The sequence below is a fragment of the Cheilinus undulatus genome, linkage group 23 (genome assembly GCF_018320785.1).
Source record: "Cheilinus undulatus linkage group 23, ASM1832078v1, whole genome shotgun sequence".
Lineage (NCBI taxonomy): Eukaryota > Metazoa > Chordata > Actinopteri > Labriformes > Labridae > Cheilinus > Cheilinus undulatus.
In genome coordinates this window covers 29,649,828-29,671,694 of record NC_054887.1, presented here as the reverse complement: position 1 = coordinate 29,671,694, position 21,867 = coordinate 29,649,828, and the positions used below count along the sequence as shown (strand labels likewise).

Sequence of the window (21,867 nt, the reverse complement as noted above, 5' to 3'; positions counted from 1 at the left end):
TTGTATTTCATTCAGGTGGTTTACAAATATTTTGCATTGTTCACTGATGTAGGAGTTAAATTTTTCATTGTTTAACTCTGTCTTTCATTTATAGATGCTAGAATGATGTTCACTGATACGATAATATATTGTAATGTTGTTGCTTCAGTGCTGTGATACTTTATAATACGGTGTGTTTTAAAATGATGCAAAAGATTAACAAACTACATTCATAAGAATGGTGTTTAAGACAGAAATAGAGCCATCAAAAATGAAAAGCAACAGCGAATATTAGTTGTTCACATATATTTTACAAGGAGTTTATGTTTTAGTTATTTAACTGTTTCAATTATGGACATTAGAATTATGTTGTAATTGCACAGAAACACCAGAAAACAAGAGTGTGCAAGTGGGTATGTTTCCTGCACAGTTGACTTTTTCCCTTAACAAGAAGTTTGTTTTCTTTATTGAACTGTTTATTTCATTCATAGATGTTTGAGTTATGATCAGCTGCTCAATAAAAAAAATTGTAAGGTTGTCTGTGGTTCAGTATTATGATACTTTAAAAACACTTATTCTAAAATGATGCTGGTTCTGTGATTTTGATGATTATAATTGAAAAAAGGAAAATTAACTTCAGTATCATAAGATGTGGCTATAGTAGAAGAATGAATCCATCCAAAATTGAAGACAGAATTTTTGTACACTGATAAAATTGCACAAAAACACCAGCAAACAAATATTGCCAATGTTTTGTTACAATTTAGACAGTGTTCAGGAGTTTGCCTACAATTTTTGATTATTAAAATGAACATATATATATATATATAATATTATGTGTCTCTGACGTCTGTTTGGTTCCTGTGCTGTCTAGCATGGATGAATAGTGTGTGATTTTTACTAGAACTCTGTCTAAATTTAAAATTCTGGTGGCATCACAACCCTACAATGTATGCAGCAACTGTTGGAGGAAACTGTTGCTCAGTATTCTGACACTGCAAGCCCAACAAATGTTCATTAGACATGATTAATCAGACTAAATAGATTTTTTAATGAGATTGGTCAGAGATCCTTGTTGCAGCATTGCTGTCATCTGTTCTGGGTGAAGACACACCTGTCCTTGAGTCATGAAACGGTTACTAAATCACGTCATGCAGCCTTATTGTGTATTCCCCTCATGGTCTGTGTATCTGTGTGTGTGTGTGTGTGTAGCATGTAGTGACGTCGCTCTGCATCACACTGCGAGCCGAGCTGATGCTGAGGAGGAAATATAGGACAACAGGAGGAGGAGGAGGAGGAGGTATGTGCTCTGTGGAGCCATAAAGAGGAAACAGAGCTGCAGCAGACTAAGCTGCGCCGTCTGCATCTCTACACCAGGTATTTACTGTATTCTTCTCTGCATGTATCTGTGGAGCGTGATTTTATGTGATGAGGTGGTTTGTGTTTAATGTCTGCAGCAGAGAAATGAAAGAGAAACAGGGAGATTATAAATGATTTACTATGAGAGGACAAAAACAAAGGAAGGTCATTCAGAGGGAGAGAAGTCAGAGCTGCAGAGACTGATATCAGTTGATTGTTACACAGCAGTGCTTAAAATAGCTTGATACATTCATTCAACTATTTATAGGGGCTTAATATTCTGCTACTATGTATTTCTACTTCACTCTAATAAATGCAGTCTTGATTTTAAACTAAGGCAGCTCAGTTCAGGTTACTGTGCAGATTCTCTTCTTAAAGCTACTGAGGATCTTCAGGGTTGTGTTGATTTTGGCGCCACCCTGTGGGCAAAGGAGAGCACTCTGTATCTCTTGATTTTTATCCTAAGAATGTTGAAGCTGTGTTTCCTCATTAAACCTAGTATTTTTTATTTTAAATGTCCCATTTGCAACTGAAAAGACTGGAAAATAGAGAACAATTGCATGCACATAAAAATAACATAAATCAAGACACAACTGAACCTTATTAATCCCAAAGACAAGTAGAAATGTAAAATACTAGACCATAAAGAGGCATAGGTCATAATTTAACAGTTTTATAACAGATAAGAACTCCACACAGGAACTTTCAGTCAAACAGGTTACTTGAAGGGGCGGGGCTTGACATCAGCTTTGTCAACAACAATGGTTGGGGAGAAACTGTGTCATTTTTACCGTGCAATTTTGAGTTCTAGATCTGCCACAAAAGCTAAGACAGGATTCTTTAACATTTCATTTTTGTATTTTTATATTTTTATGGTGATATTTTTTGAAAAAGCAAAAGATGCTACTTAAAACAGGTATACCCCACTACCTTGCCCTAACTCTAACCGCTTAGTGACTTATGCCTAAACTTAACCCCCCTTCAGGGCTCTAGACTAAACACCTAACCTTAACCCGAGGACTTAAGGTGGGCTCCAGGGTATACCCTACTACCTTGCCCTAACCGTAACTGCTTAGTGGCTTACGTAATGCGGCGTTATTACATAATGTGGCGCTACAATGCTCCAAGTTACATTTTGTCAACCAGACTAGCCCAATGTGTGTAACATATGATTAAATGACACACTACTGTGCAGAATAGAGCTGTTAGGTAAACAATCTGCACACCTGTACCTTTAGCGGATCACAATCATCGGGCTGGGGTGCTGCTGTTAGCAGGAATCCACTCATTTAACATTGGCCTCCTGTAGTTAAGAGTCTGCCTAGGGCATCATATTAGTGTAGCCTGTCTGTGGTGGTAGCCTGAATATACCTTTAGGAAACAGTCGGGCTTCTGATGGGGATTTCAGGCAGACTTACATGCAGGTTAGTCACAGAAACTCGTGTGCTGTGACTAAAAACATGTATCTTTGCAATGTGACTATTGTGCATCACCATAGTGGTTGATATCTCGTTCAGCCCTGTTAAGCATCAGTGCATCCCTACTATAAGCGTTGGTGGGAAGCAGCTAGACATGTGGGTTCTGGGCACCATCATTCATAAAATGTGATCTGTAAACACAGGCCCTAAATGTATTACTTGCTCATGATTGCAGTACACTTTCCCACCATTAGTGGCAGCACCCAGCAAGACTTCAGTTTGAAATTAAGGAAAACTATTTTATCTTTCACCATCTTGGATTTTTAACCAAACACACCAGATAGAGTTTCATGTATCTATTGCTTGAATGTATTTCATATTCATCTGGGGAAGCTCCTACACAGAGTGCTTGGGAAGGGAAAGACTTTTCTTGAGTACCTTTTGCAGTTTCACGTGTCATATGGCTGATAGTAATAGCGGTCTTCTTGTTGTAGTGGTTGTAGTCGTGTTAGGGTAGGTCAGAAGAGGATGTAGAGCATCAGGCTAGTGTGAGTGCTAGCCCAAGTCAGGGCACTACACCCTTGCTCTGACTTCCCCACCTTCTTGCTAAGTCTGAGTCTTTTGAAAGTGTAATTGTAAGTTGTGCTAAGGTAGGTAGAAGGGGGAGGTAGAGTGTCAGCCTAGTCCAGCAGGGGTGAGTGCCAGCCCTAGTCGGGGTTCCTCACCCTAGGTCTGTCCCCCACACTGTCTTGCTAAGACTGGGTCTGGTGAAAATGTAATTGTAAGTAGGGCAAGGGTAGGTAGAAGAGGGAGGTAGAGCATCATTCTAGTCTGGCCAGAGTGATTGCTAGAGTACCAGCCTAGTCTAGTGGAGGTGAGTTCTAGCCCTAGCTCTGCCTCCCCCACCTTCTTACTAAGCCCAGATCTGTTAAACGTGTAATTATGAGTTATGCTAGGGTAGGTAGAAGGGGGAGGTAGAGCATCAACCTAGTCTGGCGGTTGAGTGCTAGTGCTAGTTCTGCTTCCCCCAACCTCTTGCAAAGCTCTGTCTTTCTCCTCAGTATGTCTGGTATGAAGTGTAGTACCTACAGGCTGTCAGCAGGACTTTTATTGTGAACTATGCTTTTTTAATTTTTAGTTCAATCAGGTCAATTTTTAGGCTTCTATCTTTTAATCAGTTGGGTGTATGGTGTGTACAGTGTGCTCAGCATATTTATATTTTTTTTATATCAGTGCTGTCAGTGATGTAGTTGTTGTCACCAAAGAGAGAAAGTCTCACCTTCTTGTCTTCACCTTTAACACCAATCAGAGACGAGGATGTTAAAGTATGAAGTCAGAGGATGTGAAGGACAACGAGACAATTAATAAAGTGTGTCTGGCTGTAAATTCTTACATATTTATTCTGGAGTAAACAGCTGAAAAAAGCTGCAGGGCTAGGCTGGGGCTGCAAAGCCTTCTGGGACATGTAGGCAAAACACAAATGCCTTTGATTCCACCTTGATGTCATCTGCTGTCATTTCAGTGGATTTTATGGGCCTGAACTCATAATTCCTATGTTTATGAGTGGAGGATCTGGCTTACTGATTGGTGGATGACATTGTCAGCTTTGACCAGCTGGCCAATCAGGAGGGAGGACGCGTGTTCTGCTCAGCTACAAGTTTTACTCACAGCTAGTAAAAATGTGCTTTTCTGCTGCAAACTAGTGCTACTATAATATCAAAATTTTAACTTGCATATGTTTCTTGTAAAAACTGAACAATATTTTAAACTATTTGATATCACAGCAACAAAAATAGAATGTTAGACAGACGATATCAGATAATATTTATGTTAATTATGCAAAAAATGCAGAAAAACTGACGCACACTATTGAATCACACAGAAATTTGCAACTCAGGGTGTTTTTTTGCAAATGTTGATGTAGGCTATTCATTCCTCTATGAGGCACCTGTCTTATATAATAAGGGAGTTTTAAAATCTTCAGCACTTCTTGTAAGTATTAGGCATCAGAACCTCAAACAGCAGCAGCAAAGGACCATGGGTATTCTAGTATAATGTTACAGACATGGTAAGTAATGCAATCAGATGATCAGGATGTAAGTTTTGCAACTTATTTTTCCTTGTCTAGGAGAGAGTTTGAGTGGCTTTGTGCAGATACATCCATGAATTCAGTAACAGAACATTAGAGATATGTTAAACACAGCTGTTAGAAAAAATTAATCCTTAAAAAACAAACTTAGATGGAAGTAAATTGGAAGAGTTCTTAAATTAAGAGCAGTCAGCGTGAATCTCCTGTATGTATCAGTGCGGTATGGAGTTGTATGATGCAGTATTGGTGGAGCTGTGGTGTGTCGCAGTTCTCTCTCTGACATCTTCCTCCTCCTCCTCCCCCCTCCTCCCATCTCCAGTCATCTCTGAGCTCCAGGATGAAGGGGCTGCAGCGGCTTAGCCTACCCGGCGCGTGAGGACCCTCCCTGGGCTGCGTCCGCCTCCTCCTCAGCCGTCTGTGTGGAGCTGTGATCCTCAGTCTCGCTCTGCAGCAGCGTCTCTCCTGCATCAGCTGCAACATGGACGGACTTCGCCTGCCCCCCCTCATAGAGGAGGTCCTCGACTCGTCTGGTCAGTCTGTGTTTTTATTTGCTTTAGTGTTTCTAATAGAGGCTCGTGTGTTTGAATAATTTATAGTTTTATTGGGAGCATGCTTAGTGAGCATTCTGCGATCAAGATGCTGCATGGGAGGCTTTTAATTTGAAAAGGCTTTGCAGGAAACTGGTGTAAGGGTTTAACAAAGGAGCTAAAACTTTCCTGTCTAGATAAAGCTTCTGAAAAACAGGAAGTAAATGCAAAGTTACTGTAGCGAATGAATAATGATTAGGAGATAGGAGCAGAAATCACAGTGATAAACCAAACTCCAAAAATAGACCATGCTCCCACAGTGGCCATATTCCAGTGATGCCACGTTCAGGGTAGGAAGCTCAAATCTTATTCTAATATTCTGTTATGTACCTTAGGTAGATGGTGAAAATACAGTGAGAGACGAAGGCGCATTTCATGTTAAAAAACCTGTTTATAAGCAACGATATGCAGCATTTTTGCACCAAAATATCCAAAAAGGACTATTCCTTTGTTATTTATACTTTTCCTCAAATATTTCCAACAGTTTTAAATCAGAGAAATTCTAAAGTGTAATTATTGTAACAGGAAGGGTCTTGCTATGATGGCACCACTGTTACAGTCTCCACTTTTTTTATCACTGCCATGAAAAGCTGCCGCTCTGTTGCTGTACCACAGTCATGTTTGAGCTGCTCACACCCAGTTCAGACCATAGATTTTGAGACCTGACAAGGCAGTTTAAGGACGTGGCAGCTCTCTGAACTGGGCCGTTGCTGCTCAAATCAAGCTGCCTGATGATGCTGCCTGCTAGCTGGTTTCCCATGTGACATGGGTGATGGAAATCTCGTTTAACCGGCTATACAAACTGTAAACACCCCTATCTATTACATCAGCTGCATGCATAAGCAGCATGCTTGGCACTATATGAGCTATAGATGAGCGAACTGAAGGCTGGAGGAGCTAAATCTATGCCTTGAAATGGTGCTGCCCGCTACAATGGTGATGACAAGGGGGATTTAGTAATGAATCACTCGCATGCACCCGTATGTGCTACAAATGTTATGAGTTTTCTAGCCTTGCAAAACCGATGAATTGTCTGTCATCGGGCAGATCCATCTCTAAAAGCTCCCGGCTGAAATTATTGTCCCGGATCTGACCAATCAGCATCATTTGAGGAGAACGAGGCAGTAGCCATGGGCGGGGTTTAGTTGAACTGGAAGCTGTAAGCAGCGATAGCAATGTAGCGATAAACTCAACTATGGCACAGTAGCAGTCTTATCAGAACAGGACCATGTTTCTTTAACAAATGAAGGGCAAAGCACTGAGATGCCGACCGGCTTCTGCATGAGTTCCCTCTGATTTCCACATACAATGAACGCACCGTGAACAGCTGGCGAATCGTACGGAGCAAATCACTCGCTCTCTAGTCTATCAGAGCATTTCCACAGCTGGCGCTCAGCAGTGGGTGCCTGGATGACACTTCCCTCCACTTTGTTCGAGATATGCTGCAGGTATATTTTCATCTCCGGCTGCTGCCAAACCGCGTCGATCAGAAAGCTCCAGAAGAGGAAGTCACAAGCATAGAATATCCAGTTCTTTCAAAATACAACACAATGCACAGACTCCTGAAATCATCACTGTATCAACATTACGTCTTATCCTGCAGCGAGAGCAAAGGGTCACTGAGAGGTCAGTGGGTCACAGAGCTACAACGGCGCCATTGACAAGGAAAAGTTAACTTTTGGGGATATTTAGCCAAAGAAGTTTACATAAAACCACAGATCCTTTAAGCAAACATTAACCTTATAACTTCCTAATGTACTCACCCAATGGCGGAAGCAATAATATCATGGACTTCTACCGGAAAGGATGATAAATTAACCCCAAAAGGTAATATAGTCCACTGTTGACATACTATTCCTGTGTGAACTTGCAGTTCTCCTGTGATCTCTTTCTGCTGACCAGAGCTGTGCGACGCTGCACAGCGCTCTAGGCTCACTTCCAGTGGGCGAGGTCGCTTGCCTTCGGTCGGACCAAACCCGTGGCACTTCGGTGCGCGCCGCAGTCATCCTATATGGAAATTGCGGGTTTGCGTTAGTTACGGGTGGCGTTTAGTTGCACCGTAAGCCGGTATATGCAATGGCTGCAGCCGGTGTAGCAATCCGCTCAGGTGTAGCTTAACCAAAGTGGCAGGTTTACAAGACCTGGGCCACACTTCTTTATCTAAACAGGAGCAAAAAGCCACATTGAAAGCGTTTGTTTGCAGAGTAGATTTTTTTGCACTTCTTCCGACCAGCCTTGGTATGAGTTTGATACTCCAGCTAGCTCCAAGTCCTTTTCCAAGATGAATGTGAAATATACTCATCCATTTTTATGACAGCAAAAATAATTAAAGCAGTAAATGAGCAGTACTGTCCCTGGTGTAGAGAGAGATTTATTGTGCAATAACTAAAGTAGTTGCTGTAGAGATGAAGCCTTGTCTCATCAGGTCACAGAGGTGTGAGTTGTTCTGCTTGTAAAACGTTGCAGAGCCACTGCACGAGCAGTTGCAAGTTTCAAACTGTCTTCAGTCTAAAGGCGTTAAAAATGACTTTAGATAAGTTTCACTGCTCATTAAAAACATAAAAATAAAACTTATTTGGAAGTAAACTGGAATAGTTACTTTACAGCATGATATTTCAGATTCCCATCCTGAGTGGCATGCCAAAACGACATGGTAAATGTGGTGTGTTGCAGAGAAGCTTCTACATGCTGTTTAAATTGCACAAATACATTTCCAACATTTGGAGTAGAGGGATAAGCTCGAAAAGAACAAGAGTTTGCTTTGCCCCTCTCCAGCTCTTCCCTGTTGTCCAAATATTGATCATGAATTTGTACAATTTCGATTGTGGGCTCTCTTTGTTTTGGTTAAAAATATGACTGATGACGTGTGATTAAAAAACGATGTTGTTGATTGTTCTACTTTAAAAAATATGGTATCAAAAAGTATCCAACATTTCAAAATCCTACTCTGTTTAGCTGCTCATGGAGGAAGCAGTAGACAAAGAGGGGAGATATGAAGATGATGAGGCTGAGGATGAGATGGAGGAGAAGAGGGCAGGTCTATTTTTAGCTGCAGCCATGACGACAAACATGATGAAGGTGGACAGCAGGAGGACAGGTCTCATCAGTTCATTCAGGCTGACCTTAAAACAACAAAACTGTTTGAATTAAACATCCTAATTTATATCATGAGTACCAAAATCACCGTGTTATCATAACCGCCACCTTTAACAGAAATCTGTCTGACATTTTTGTGACATTTTCCCCTCATTATCTTCATCACTGTGACTCAGATCATCAGAATAGACTGAAATCATTGTCAAAATAAATAAAATGTCAAGAGTTAAAGATTAGGAGGAGCACCGACTGTCTGGGTTTAAAATCATTACTGTGAAAACTAGACAAAACAATCTAAGTTTGCAAAAGATGGATTCTTACTGGCTGAAATATATTGAAAATATACACCCCCGATTCCAAAAAAGTTGAGGTGATTAAAAATCTAAACAGAATGTGCCGATTTTCAACTTAATACTCCTTGTCTTTCAAAAACGGAGATGCTTTTACCATGTTAATGAAGTAGTTTCTCTGGAAAATTGGCTACATTTTAATGTTATAATGGGGAGAGGGGGTATAAAACATGTGAGTTTCATCCTGTCTATTGTTCCTGTCATAAATTCTGTTCTATCCAAGATCCTAAGTACAAAAATTTTATTTATTTAAACCGGCATTGTTGAAAATTTGTGGAAATTTGGGATTTGCCATCAAAGATTTTGGTGGGTCCTGAGGCTAGACCAGTTGAAAACCACTGATTTAGAGCATCATAAAAGGAAAAATCCAGCAAAGATGGAGTGTTGAGCAGCTAGAATCCTACATCATACAAGAATGGGACAACATCCCTCTACTGAAACTCTAATACCTGGTCTCCTCACTTCCCAGATATTTACAGACTGTTCTTAAGAGAAGAGGGGACGCTACACAGTGGTAAACATGGCCCTGTCCCTACTTTTTGAGAAAAAAATCAAAATGAGCTTCATGAAATGGTAAAATGTCTCAGTTTCAACATCTGATATGTTGTTTATATTTTAAGGTGAATAATTTTGGGGTTTACGAGATTTGATCATCGGTGCATTCTGTTTTTATTTACACAGCGCCCCAACTTTTTGGGAATTGTGGCTGTAGAAAGACGTATCCAAAGTAAAATTTTTAGTCATGCCTGGTAAGTCTGGTGATAGATCATGCCAGCAAATCTAGCTTATTTTACTTTAATATTTAGGTAATGGTGTAAGTTGTCATCCCTTTGAAAGGTTAGATCTGGTATTCTTACTGATGACCACAAGGTGGAGCCAAAGCAGCCTTCTTCAGGCCCAGACAAACTTAAATTTTTCCTAGAAGTCTGCTGACTTTGGTAAGTGTTTTTTAGTGTCTTTCCCCACTCTGTTTTGAGCCTACAGGGCCACTGTACAAATGTTCCTCAAACTGTCCCAAATATCCACAATTAAAATCAGATTTACTAGTGATCTCATGGATTTATTAGCTGATGCTGGGTTTAATTATAGCTCATAGAGTTATACAGTAGATGTTTAATGAATATGACATTAAACCAGCTGATTTCTTCCTCTGTCTCTGTTCAGATGAGTTGTGTGAGCTGAAGGAGGACAAACCCATCATGTTAGGAGAAACTCTGACAGCCAAAGAAAGGGAGTCTTTGGAGGAGAAGGAGGAGACGATGGGAGACGGAGAGGAGAAGGAGGTGAAGGAGGAGAAGGAAGAGGGAGAGCCAGGAGGAGGAGGAGAGAAGGATGAAGAGGAGGAGCTGGAGGAGCTGAGAGCTCAGGTGTTACAGCTGCTGCTGGAGCTGGAGGAGACCAGAGAGGTTTCTCAGAAACATGAGGAGAGCTTCCTGGAGCTGCAGGGTCAGTGGGTTTACTACTCATACTACTATAATGATGCTAAAGTACACAGTCATAGTGCATTTAAGTACTTTAAACTTTGGCTGGACTGCATGTGGCACAGGGAAGGGGATATTTCCATTTCACCAAACCCCATCTGTTGACAAATTTAGTTCTGCTGCAGATTTTCACAGTAAATTTGTGCATTTATGCAGCAAAAGATTTCATATTTTCTCAAATGAATGACAGAAATACTTGTGAGAAATATTCAATAAATCAGAATGATAACTTTCTCCTTTCTCTTGTCTCAGGTCTACTGGAGGACGAGCGTTTGGCGAGCGCTCATCAGGCCGAGAGTTTCACCAGACAGATCCAGAGACTGCAAGGTCCACACTTATTTAAATTCTATTTGGCTATTTTCCTAAAAAAATTTATCTTTTTTGTGATGAATGTTGTTGAATTTGTCTTCGCTCTTTTTAAGAAAGATACAAAATTTTCAGCTTTTTAGAATTCTTGTCATGAAGAGCAAAGTAAACCCTTTTTCTCGAACGTTTTTTAACAAATGTAGAAAACTCTTGCTGAAATAATTATGCTTACATGTCTTCTCCCTCCAGCCCAGCTGAGGGCGCTGCAGGAGGAGATGGACACTCTTGAGGAGGAGAAGGAGAGCGAGCTGGAGGAGGCTCAGGAGGAGCTGCGCGCGGCTCAGGAGGAGGTGCTGATGCTGCAGCAGGCGGCCGAGGAGGCGGCAGCGGAACGCGAGAATGACATCGCCTCCCTGCAGGAGGAGCTGTGCAGGCTGAGGGCGGAGCTACAGCGTCTCCATGGCAACACGCAGGAGTACGAGCTGGAGATCACCTCGCTGAGAGCCGAGATCAGCATGAAGAGCCAGAACACGCACACACATGGTGAGTTCACAGACACAGACAGACACCTGTCAGAGGTGTTTCTGTGTTAATAAAGTTTACCTGTGTCTCTGTTAATAAAGTTTACCTGTGTCTCTGTTAATAAAGTTTACCTGTGTCTCTGTTTGTTAATAAAGTTTACCTGTGTCTCTGTTAATAAAGTTTACCTGTGTCTGTTTGTTTGTGTTCAGGTGACGTGGGTCAGCTGACGGAGGAGTTTCTCTCTCTGAAAGATCAACAACAATCTCTGAGCGACACAAACAAAGAGCTGAGCAACAAAGTTGAGCAACTGCAGCAGCAACGAGACACGTGAGTGGACGGACCAGCTGTCAATCAGTCTACTGATGTTGAAAACTCACCTGTCTATGATCTGTACAAGTCAGTAAAATAAAGATAAAGTTAAATAAACATTCTAAATGTAGAAGATTAAAGTTAAGAATTGATAAGAGGAATGAGTTTGTTGCTGTGTTTTTCATACTGTTATATGTTTAGGAAATTAAAGGGGCTAATACATTAGATGGAAGTTTATTTCAAATAATAAATTTAGATTTATGTATTTATTCATTTACACTAGCGAAATTAAGATATTAATGTCATGAATAATAAAAACAGGTAGGCCACAAAAAAAAAATCAGAAATTTTTAAAACCAAAGATATGAATTCATCCATCATTATAAATTAATTTTAAAAAAATTAACTTTAGGAGCTAAATGTTTGAATATTTAAAAAATGTCATAAGTTTACAATACACAGTCATTAATTTTGAAATTAAAATAGTAAATTCATTAAATGAATTAAACTTAAAAATATGAATGTCTTGAATTTACTGTTGTAAAGTCATGAGCTTTTATGATAAATGTAGCTAATCAATAAGATTAAAAAATGTAATTCATTAGATTTATATTGAAAAGTACAGTATTAATATAATTTATTTACAATATTTAAAATGAAAGTCATTAATTTACAAGGTTTCTGCAGTAAATAAGTCAGTTTGACATTTTTGTGATTTATGTTGGAAATGTACAAGATTAAGGTAAAAAATTAGAGATATATTTTCCCCAAGTTTACTTTCCTGCAGGATTTAATATCCGAAATAATGTAGAAAATTAACTAGATTAAAGTGGTATAATTTAAAGGACTTGTGTCAAAAAAGTAGTTGTGAATTTTCAAAAAGATCAATTGAACAAATAAAATTAAAATATTCCATTTATTGTATTACAGTTGTAAATTCAATTTTGTTTATCATTATTAAAAATATTAGTGGTAGAAATTTGCGGTATAAAAGTTGGGAATCTTATTGATTAATGTTGGAAATCAATGAAATTAAAATTGTTGTAGATTTCCAAATTAATGTCATTGATTTACAACCTTAAAGTCTGGAATATGCAAGATTTTTTTTGTAAATTAATGAGATTGGAGATGTAAATTTCAAAGATTAATGATGGAAATGAACAAGATGAAGTCAACAAATCAAAGATAGTAGCAATGTAGCAAATTAACTAGATTAAAGCGGTATCATGTCAAGAATTAATGTCAAATAAGAATGGCATAAGTTTAAATATTCAGTTGTCAATTAAAAAATCATTAATTTAAATAATTATTTTACAATATGAGAGTTTTGAATTTTTTAAATTATTGTTGTAAATCACTGAAATCAACTTGTTGCTTCATTAAATAAATGTTGTAAATTTCCAAATTAATGTCATTAATTTACGGTGTTAAAGTCTGGAATATACAAGATTTGTGTTGAAAATTAATGAGTTTGAGAAAGTGAATTAACAAGATTAATGTTGGAATTTTACAAGATTAAGGTTATAAATCAAAGATATCTTTTCCATTATTTTACAATACTGAGGCTTTTAATTTCCTAGATTAATGTAGTATATTTACATTTTGATTAAAAAGGTTAAACCTAGAAGAACAATGTCAGCAAGAAATAGGATTAAAGAAAGACACACAAACATATATTTTTATAGATATCTATATCTAGAGAGATATAGATATCTATATATATATGTAGTTAGTATAGTTCAAAATCTTTATTTCATGATATTACATTTGTTTTTTTATTGGAGTGGTAGAAAGTTGGTAATACTGGTTATACATTAAAAATGACAGGTTAACTTCTATACACTGTCTAAACTGTACAAAACTAATGACAAATGTTGGGAATGTTTCTGTGCAGTCAGGCGCCGGTTTAGCTCTGTGGGTAGAGAAGGTGCCCATGCTGCACTGGCTGCAGGAGGGATTTTCCGGAGCTGCTTGGTGCATGTCTTCCCCCCGCTCTCTCTCCTCTTACTTCCTGTCTAGCTTCAGCTGTCCTATCTAATTAAATGTATGCAGTGTACAGGACAGGAGTTTGCCTGCAATTATCACTGATTATAAACAAGAAACAATCCAGAATTGGGTGGTAGGACTTCCCTTATTATTACTAGAATCATATGAGAGATCTAAGATTCTACTACAAGTAAACACACGATCCTCCTCTCCTCTCTGGCACAGGTGTGATGACGTCTACCTGGCGGTCAGAGGAGATGGTGACAGTAAACCTGAGCAGGTGAAGACGGACTCTTACATCACGCTGTCTCAGTCTGGCCCTGAGGATGTGGTCCAGGAGGATTTTAGCTCGGAGCTGAGCATCCTGAAGGAGCAGCTGAGAGAGGCTGAGGAGACGGCTCAGAAAGTTCAGAGAGAGGTGAGAGAGGGAGAACACTCCACTCTAAAACCAGCAGAAGGGTCTTTTTCTATTTTAGACTGGGCTGTATTTCTGGAGTATCTGCAAATAAAACATTCAATATTTTAATACCATGATTTTTAAGCAATAAATTCTCCTTTTTTATGATCTGTAGCATTGAAAAGACCTAAATCCTTGAGAAAACTGCATCAGTTTTGAAAGACAGGTGCATTGGAGAGGAATAACTCCATCATGACTTGCAGGCAATTTTCAACACACTGTCTAAATTATAGAAATATGTTGGCAGTGTTTCTCTGGGGAATCTTAAGAAAGTCTAGGTAAAACTTCCCCTGCTTTTTGTCCGAACACGCCATCAATCCATCAGTCTTTGTTTGTATAGTGCCAGTTCGATGGTTAATTAATGTTTCCATGTTTCTATCTTTCTTTCTCTGTCAGTGTGACGGTTTGAAAGGCGAGCTGGTGGAGCTGCAGCAGCTCTACGACACCAGCCAGCGGGAGCGGGCGGCGCTCGAGCAGGAGCTGCAGCGCTGCAAGGCGGAGCTCCAGAAACTCGTGGGCAAGAAGTCACAGGTGAGAGGCCAAAGTCCTCTGGTACTCTGGAACTTCAGTTCTCATGCTTAAAACGGCTTCATTGGCTCAAACCTTCAAGTTGGTACACTAGCGCTCTGGCTGCAGAAGTAACACAATTAATGACAAAAACTTTGGGAAACAAGAAGTGCAAGAAAGATTTACTATGCCACTCACAATGTAATAAACACTTGAAAGAATCTGCAAACACACTACAGTCTGTGGTTTCCTCCTGAAGTCTGTCCGTCTGTACCGTGTGCATGTGGGCTGATAGCTTGTTGGAAACTCTGGGTGTTCATCATCATTTTGAGTTCTGGTCTGCTGTTTCTGCAGCTCTGGTCATGTGGCTGGTCTCTGAGCGTTGTGATGTGAGCTTCTTCTGAACATCTGTCGCTTCTGGGCAGTTTGTTTTTTGTCAAAGCAGTCATCTGTCTCTTCGACGTCTGACCAACCTACCACTTCCTCTGCCGTGCTTCAGGATTTGGTAATTTGAAGGTTTATTTATTAAAATGATGGGAAAACAGTGACAGTACTGGTCCCTTTGATTGATTGACAATCCCCAATTATTAGGAATTCTTCTTTACAGTCTACCCCGAACTCGAAGACTGAGATTCTTTATTTCTGATCTCTTTGCTCTCCAAATATATTGACTACAATGACAGACTTGGAAGTTGAGTTGCACACCAATGTACGGTGTACATTTTAGGACATCCTAAGGTCTTGGAGTTAGGGGTCAGGTGTCATATGAAAAAGGATCAGGTCTCAGGAAAAAAGCCGTCAGAAAAAAAGGCATCAGAAAAAAGGCATCAGGTCTCAGGAAAAGAAAGGCATCAGAGTCAAAGGTGTCAGAAAAAAAGGTGTCAGGTCTCTGTGTTTTAGTCCTGATGCCTTTTTCCTGACACTTTTTTTCTGGTGTCTTTTTCCTGACTTTTTTTTTTTCCTGATGCCTTTTTAATGAGACCTTATGCCTTTTTGCCTGACGCCTTTTTTCCTGAGACTTGACACCTTTTTGCCTGACACCTTTTTTCCTGACACTGAAGAAGACCACAAGTCGAAACGCGTCCGTTGTGCGTTAAAGCCTTAATACACTGATTTAAAGGACATTTTGGGTGCTGACCTTTTCAGGTTTTTTTTTTTTTTTTTTTTTTTACCTTTTTTTCCTGAGACCTGACACCTGAAGGAAGCTCAGCAGAATTTTTGGGGGTCTTTCATAACGGCACCATGTCAGGATGTCAGCACAGACAGGACATGACTTTCGTTGCACAGTCTGATCACACTACAAGGGTGATCTGAACCACTTGTTGTATGCTGACTTCACCACCGTCTCTGCAAATGCGTGCAAGTTCACAGGTTGTCAGGGGGCGGGCCAAAGAGTGTCAATCATAGCTACAACAGAAGGGCTCTATATAATGTTAGCCTTTTTTTGCTAGAAAAATTTTACATGAAAAACAATATAGCCTTGCTCTCTGTCAGAGAGAACTTGAGGTATGACTTTAATGGCGTAAAGAAAATAAGCCTAATTGGCCATGCTAATTTAGACAGTTTCATGATTTTTTTCTCTCATCTTGTTGAGTCGTGGTCATGGGCCGTCTTGTATACGTCGTTGATTATGTCACACTACAATCCAGTTTGCTGTTACCGACACATGTGGGCTTGGGGTTTGCTGCAACAATACAGTCGGGCCAAAATCTGTCTGAATTCCTGTCTGAGCCAGCATTTAGACTGTCTTTATCTTTGCCTTGGCAGCCCATGTGGCCAGTCTTCTGTCCAAATGAGTCCCATCCTTTTCTAATTATTGTCTCCAGACTTCAAATGGGACTTGACATAAAGTTCAAGCTTGACTGTTATGACTTGTCACTGGACTAAAGTTATCAAAATGATGCAATCTCTGTCACAAAATAAAGAGGCTTTAAAGACTGGTGCATATAGAAGAGGACTTAATCCATCACAAATTGTGTTGAAATTGAATTTTGCCAGTGTTTTTGTAAGATTTAGACAGTAAAGAGGAGTTTACCTGCAATTTTTAATGGTTAAAACAATAAATAATCCAATAGTGGGTGTCTGGGATTTCTATTTCTGTTTATTTGGTATCTAATCAGGCATCAGCGATGCTTGATTTTACACTGACTTGTCACTTGGTTGCCAACGCTTGAAAATCAATAAGGGATGACCTGTTTCAGACCACATGCACTTCTTCAGTCTTGACTTTGGACTTGACTTTAAACTACTTCTTAAACTTATGAAACTGGTCATGACTGGGGACTTGCTGGGGACTTCACGAGACAAGAGACATTCACTTGGATTTAGACTTTACTGACTGGTTGTATGTAGGAACTGAAATCTGGCCTTCAAGGCTTGTGACTCATGAATCAAAAAGAGACCATTACAGCATGTGATACTTCACTTTTCTGATTCTGGCTTCAGTGTGAAAACTTGAGACTAGATTCTGGACCTGCTTGCTACCCTCCTGTCTTCACCCAGCACTCAGTGGAAACTAAGAAGTTGACTTTGACCTCAGATATCAAATCTTGAGACTAAACTTGATGTTTTCAGTTTCTATAAGTCTGACACACTGACCTCTACTGGTCACTATTTTATCTTTACTTCCTTTACTCATTAGTTGCAGTTACCTTTTTATCAATGTTACCCACAATCCAGTGCTGCTAATGCCTTAAAGTCGATGGTAAAGGTAGTACTTGAAAGTGTGGGCAGAGATCTTTAAAAGACGAGACCTGGATATTTTTATCTTGACTCTGCCGTGACCAAACTGCTGTTAAATCTCTCCGTCTTGTCTGTAAAGATCTCTGATGTCCTCCTCTTCCCGCCTGCTCTTCAGCTCATCGCTTTCTGCATCGTCTTCTGTTTATCTGATCCCGTCCCTTTGATTCAACACAACAAACTCAATCAAATTCAGCGTAAATTTGATGCTTAATGATGCACGGCCTGCCTGCCTTCCTTTCTTTTTCTTCACTGCCTGCTGTTTGCTCGCCTCTCCCCGACACGTTCTGACTTTATTCTTCTGATTATTTTAGGGTTTTATTTCTCTCACTACACTCCCCTCTCTCCATCTCCCCCTCCTTCCACTCCTTCCTTTTGTCTCTTCCCCAGAACTGCACTCGTCCGTGTGAGCCCCCTGTTCTCTCCATCCCCTTCATAGGAATGATTGTTATAGTGGCCTTGATTTGGTGCTGGTGGGAGGAGCTGGCGTCCTAGAGGGGACCAGGTATGGCCACGGCCTTCTTTCTTTATCAGACCCTCTGCTTCTTTTAACACCTAGAATTGGTTTTATAGTTGTTTTTACAGAAGTCTTTTGCTTGGATGTTGGTTTCTTTTCCTTTTTCAGTCCTCCACTTGGTTGGTAATTGAGAATATTTTCAGCTTTGATAACTTTTTGATTGCAAAATCAGAAACAGCTGACAGTCATGGACATTTCTGCACCTTTAACTAATTTGACATACCCTGTGGCATGTTAACCAATCACAGATTTCCATACTTTTTAGATAAATGTATTTCTTCCTCCCCCTTTTAACAATTGATAATCTGATTTTTGAAAGACCTTAAAATGCCAACTATCAGCATCCATTGCAAATTCAACCAAAGCTTTCTCCTAACCCTGCAAAGCAGATGGATCGGCCAGATTCCTTGTCTGTCATCAGGCAGAGCTCCAACCTGGAATGATTGGTCAGATCTGAAAGCAGACCTGACCAATTAGCATCGCTTGAGGAGGTAGATATGGGCGGGGCTTAGTTGTACTGGAAGTTGATAGCGATTTTGAATCATAGTCAGTATCATTTGGCTTTTTTTGACTAAAGAAAATAAAAAACACCTTTGTGCTCCTTTTATCAGGTTACGCTGCCACCTGCAGGAGGTCTTAGTACACTACAAAGCTGAGTAGACCAACCAACTCTATTGAAACACTGAAAATGATGGGTGTCAGTATTCACAGAGGAAACCATGATTAAGACATCTCTATTACATTCTACTACAGTTGAGCAAAAGATCTCTGCAGAGTTCAGATCTCCCAAGTCATTTCGGGTAACTCTGCATTCATGTTAAGATTTTTGTCATATGCATTCTTTGGCTTCTTTCCAAACAATGAGGTCAGGGGAACAGAGGCATGTTGTACTCATTAAGTTTGAAGGTTTTTTGTTGCTTAATGGTTCCCGTAGTGCTGGTTTGAGGAGTGATGAGGCCTGTGTGACTCAGTCAGGAGGGTTGTGGCATTCGGTGTGTGTGCTGTGGAGGTCAGGAGGCTGTCAGTCATCACTGAAGCTCAGGGAGTGTAGAGGGACCCCCCTCACTGACTTTCTGCCAACATGACATCATTGCTAAAATCTCCCTCTCTCAAACCTCCCCGCACGCTGTTATAACTCAATACTTACTCCATGAACTTCAACTCAATGAGGCACCCTAATGAAGATTTGACATGAAAACTGGAGTATTTTAGTCAAAGTTCTGCATAAAAGAGGCTAAATTCGAAATAGTGGGTACTTTTCCAGTGCAACTCAGACATTTTCAGTTATGATACACTCACTTGCCACTTAATTAGGTACACCTCTACCATATGAGGACAGGATTTTTGAAATTCAGAGCAGATTTACATGAGGTAGATAAGATAATTAAAGATAGCTAATCAGTGCAAATGTGCATATAAGGTGAGGCTTTTACCACAGTAGAGTATTACTTACAGCATCTGAGTACAGTAAATTGATTAGACTAGTAATTGGTACAGTAAATAAAATAATTAGTAAAAATATGTATGAGAGGTGAGGCATTTTACAGCAGTGATTTAAGTATTAGTTAAAAGATTGATTTATTATTGCAGTGTGCATATGAGGTGAAGTTTTTTTTTACCACCGTGAGCTTTCTTACAGTAAAGCAGTGAGAGATATTGCTGGGTATTTTGGGGATATTTGACATCAAGCAGGGCTCAGGGGATTGTTAGATAAAGGTTCTATTTTTTGATTTTCTTTTTTCTGACACTCTGTCACTCTGTGACTCAGAGTGACTCTGTGACTGTTGATTGGTCCTCAGAGTGAATCTGTGACTGTTGATTGGCCCTCAGAGTGACTCTGTGACTGTTGATTGGTCCTCAGAGTGACTCTGTGACTGTTGATTGGTCCTCAGAGTGACTCTGTGACTGTTGATTGGTCCTCAGAGTGACTCTGTGACTGTTGATTGGTCCTCAGAGTGACTCTGTGACTGTTGATTGGTCCTCAGAGTGACTCTGTGATTGTTGATTGGTCCTCAGAGTGACTCATTGACTGTTGACTGGCCATTAGAGTAACTCTGTGGCTGTTGATTGGTCCTTTTTCTCCTTTTAGGTCATTTGTAATGTGTGTGATGTATTTTTTATGTAATTGTTAATTTTTTTAATGTTTTAACCTGAAAGACCAACAGATGATGAGAATGAAAAACTAAACAAAATGGACTACTTCCTTGTCCAGCGAAGAATTATTTAAAGATGTGGCCATATTTTGTGAGACCTGTAAATACTGTGATCAGTTAAGAATAGATGAGGATCAAGTATAGAACCCTGTGGGATGCCTAAACTTGAATTTGGAGCCACCAAGCAACTTTGGCTTGTATTTGATCTAAAGGTAGTTGCACAGACCCTGCTTATACCTTGATTTAACAGAATATTAAAATTTATTGTTTCACAAGTATTATTTTTTACAAATTTAAGGCATGATTTGGGCATATGACCATTTGTTGTACTGCTGTATTGTGTTGCACTCCTTTTTTAAAAATAAATGTATTAGTATCCTGGCTGATGCTGTGTGATGAGAATATTTGTTGTTTATCTTGTTGGACAGATTTACATCGATAAAGCCCTTCTTTTTTATTTCAAATACGACTCTTCTGACATCACTTCCTCTCCTCTCAGCAGGCGGACTCAGAAGGCTGGAACATGGTGGTGGCAGCGGTTGCTGTGGCAGCGATTGCAGTTCTGGTGGTCCCCAGCTTCACCAGGGCCTGAGGACGACACAGCAAGTGACCTCACAGGGAAGTGTTGGATTGTGTCCAGTGTCCTGCTCTCATACATGATGTCTGCTTTGTTGCCAGGAAGACACGGCAGGACGTTTTCACCCGAAGGACACGGACGCCAGTGAGTGATGGAGGGGAAGCAATAAGATAATGAAAAGATGGCGTCGTCTAGACAGACTTTAACTCCTTCTGCAGGTTGTTGTAGCGTAGATCTGTCGCCTGGTTTATTGATTTAGTCATCCATGTAGCACGAAGCTGTCATTCTGCAGTAGTTTAAAGTTTCCATAGTTTACAACCAGAGACAGAACATTTTAAACATTTTATTGTATAAAGAACCTGTTTACTGCTACCAGGGAAAAAACACTTTACTTCAAAAACAGCAGAAACACCAGACTTTTACAAGTCCTGCGTTTAAAGTAGCTTGAGTTACAAACTGCTACTTCAGATATCAAAAGTCCAAATGCAGCCGTTAAGAGCCATGTGATTATAAAAACACTGTATAATATTTTTGGATGAATGCAGCGTTGTAATGCTGCAGATTAAATAAGCTATAATCAAATCTATGTCAGATATGTCATATTTTATTAGTTGATGTATATTTTTGATCTTTATTGTAACATTCAGAGTAAAAAGTATATTCAGTGTTAAAGTAGTAGAGTATGTAGTTTAAGGTTTAACAGAAATGTGTCAGAATAGAAATATAAACCAGCATAGAAAGAAAAGAAAGAATACTAAGTGTTAAATATGCTTATTTTTCTATTAATTTCCTCTTGCTGTTGTTAGGAGAGCGGTTTGAGTTGTGCTAAAATTGGCTCTTTATCATGCCCTGCCCTCTTTGATTACTGTTATTAAGTTAAACTAAGTGTCTTATTATCCGGCTCCTTCACTTCCGAAACAATAGAAAAATACCACTCAATTTTACGAACGTTGTAAAATTAGCTTCAGAAAAATATTTGAGACAGGAAACAGTAGGGTGTATGAGAACTCAAAATCTCTTGTTAACTTGTTAAAATTGTTAAAAAAAAAAAGCATCAGAAATCAGTAATATTTTATTTTGCTAAAGAGAGAAACAAGATGCCATATACATTCTGATCTGCCTTACTAGCATTAACGTCAAGTTGTGAGATTAACTCCAATAAGCCAAGCCTGTAAAATTATTCACCCTCTTGGATGTTTTAACCTTTTACTGATTTTATAAATCAATCATGGTTGATATGATTTGGCTTTTTTTTTTTTTTTTTTTTTTTTTTTTTTACAAAAAAAACCTCTTTGATTCCAAAATGAGTGAGATTTGATTTCTATAAAGTAAAGCCAATTAAATAAAAATGTGTAATGTAAAATAATTTACTGCGTTCATTTTACCCTCTACCTTTAAAGCCTTCCAGGGTCGGCTACTGAGAAGCATCCCCACT

The 21,867-nt window shown here is 39.4% G+C and overlaps 1 protein-coding gene across 2 annotated transcripts; it reads left to right on the top strand.

The window, feature by feature from the left end:
* Positions 1 to 1,272: 1,272 nt before the first annotated feature.
* On the top strand, positions 1,273 to 21,613 carry LOC121505666 (coiled-coil domain-containing protein 136-like). Of its 2 annotated transcripts, XM_041781158.1 has the most exons (10): positions 1,273 to 1,356; positions 5,165 to 5,375; positions 10,043 to 10,324; positions 10,612 to 10,686; positions 10,915 to 11,208; positions 11,397 to 11,514; positions 13,708 to 13,900; positions 14,336 to 14,470; positions 17,576 to 17,690; positions 20,355 to 20,436. In XM_041781158.1, the coding sequence occupies exons 2-9, from the start codon at positions 5,324 to 5,326 to the stop codon at positions 17,678 to 17,680; spliced, it is 1,254 nt and encodes a 417-aa protein (XP_041637092.1). In that variant the 5' UTR covers positions 1,273 to 1,356; positions 5,165 to 5,323; the 3' UTR covers positions 17,681 to 17,690; positions 20,355 to 20,436. The 2 variants fall into 2 exon arrangements, with proteins under 2 accessions (XP_041637092.1, XP_041637093.1); XM_041781159.1 differs by lacking the exon at positions 17,576 to 17,690 and having other exon boundaries at positions 20,355 to 21,613.
* The last annotated feature ends 254 nt before the right edge of the window (positions 21,614 to 21,867 follow it).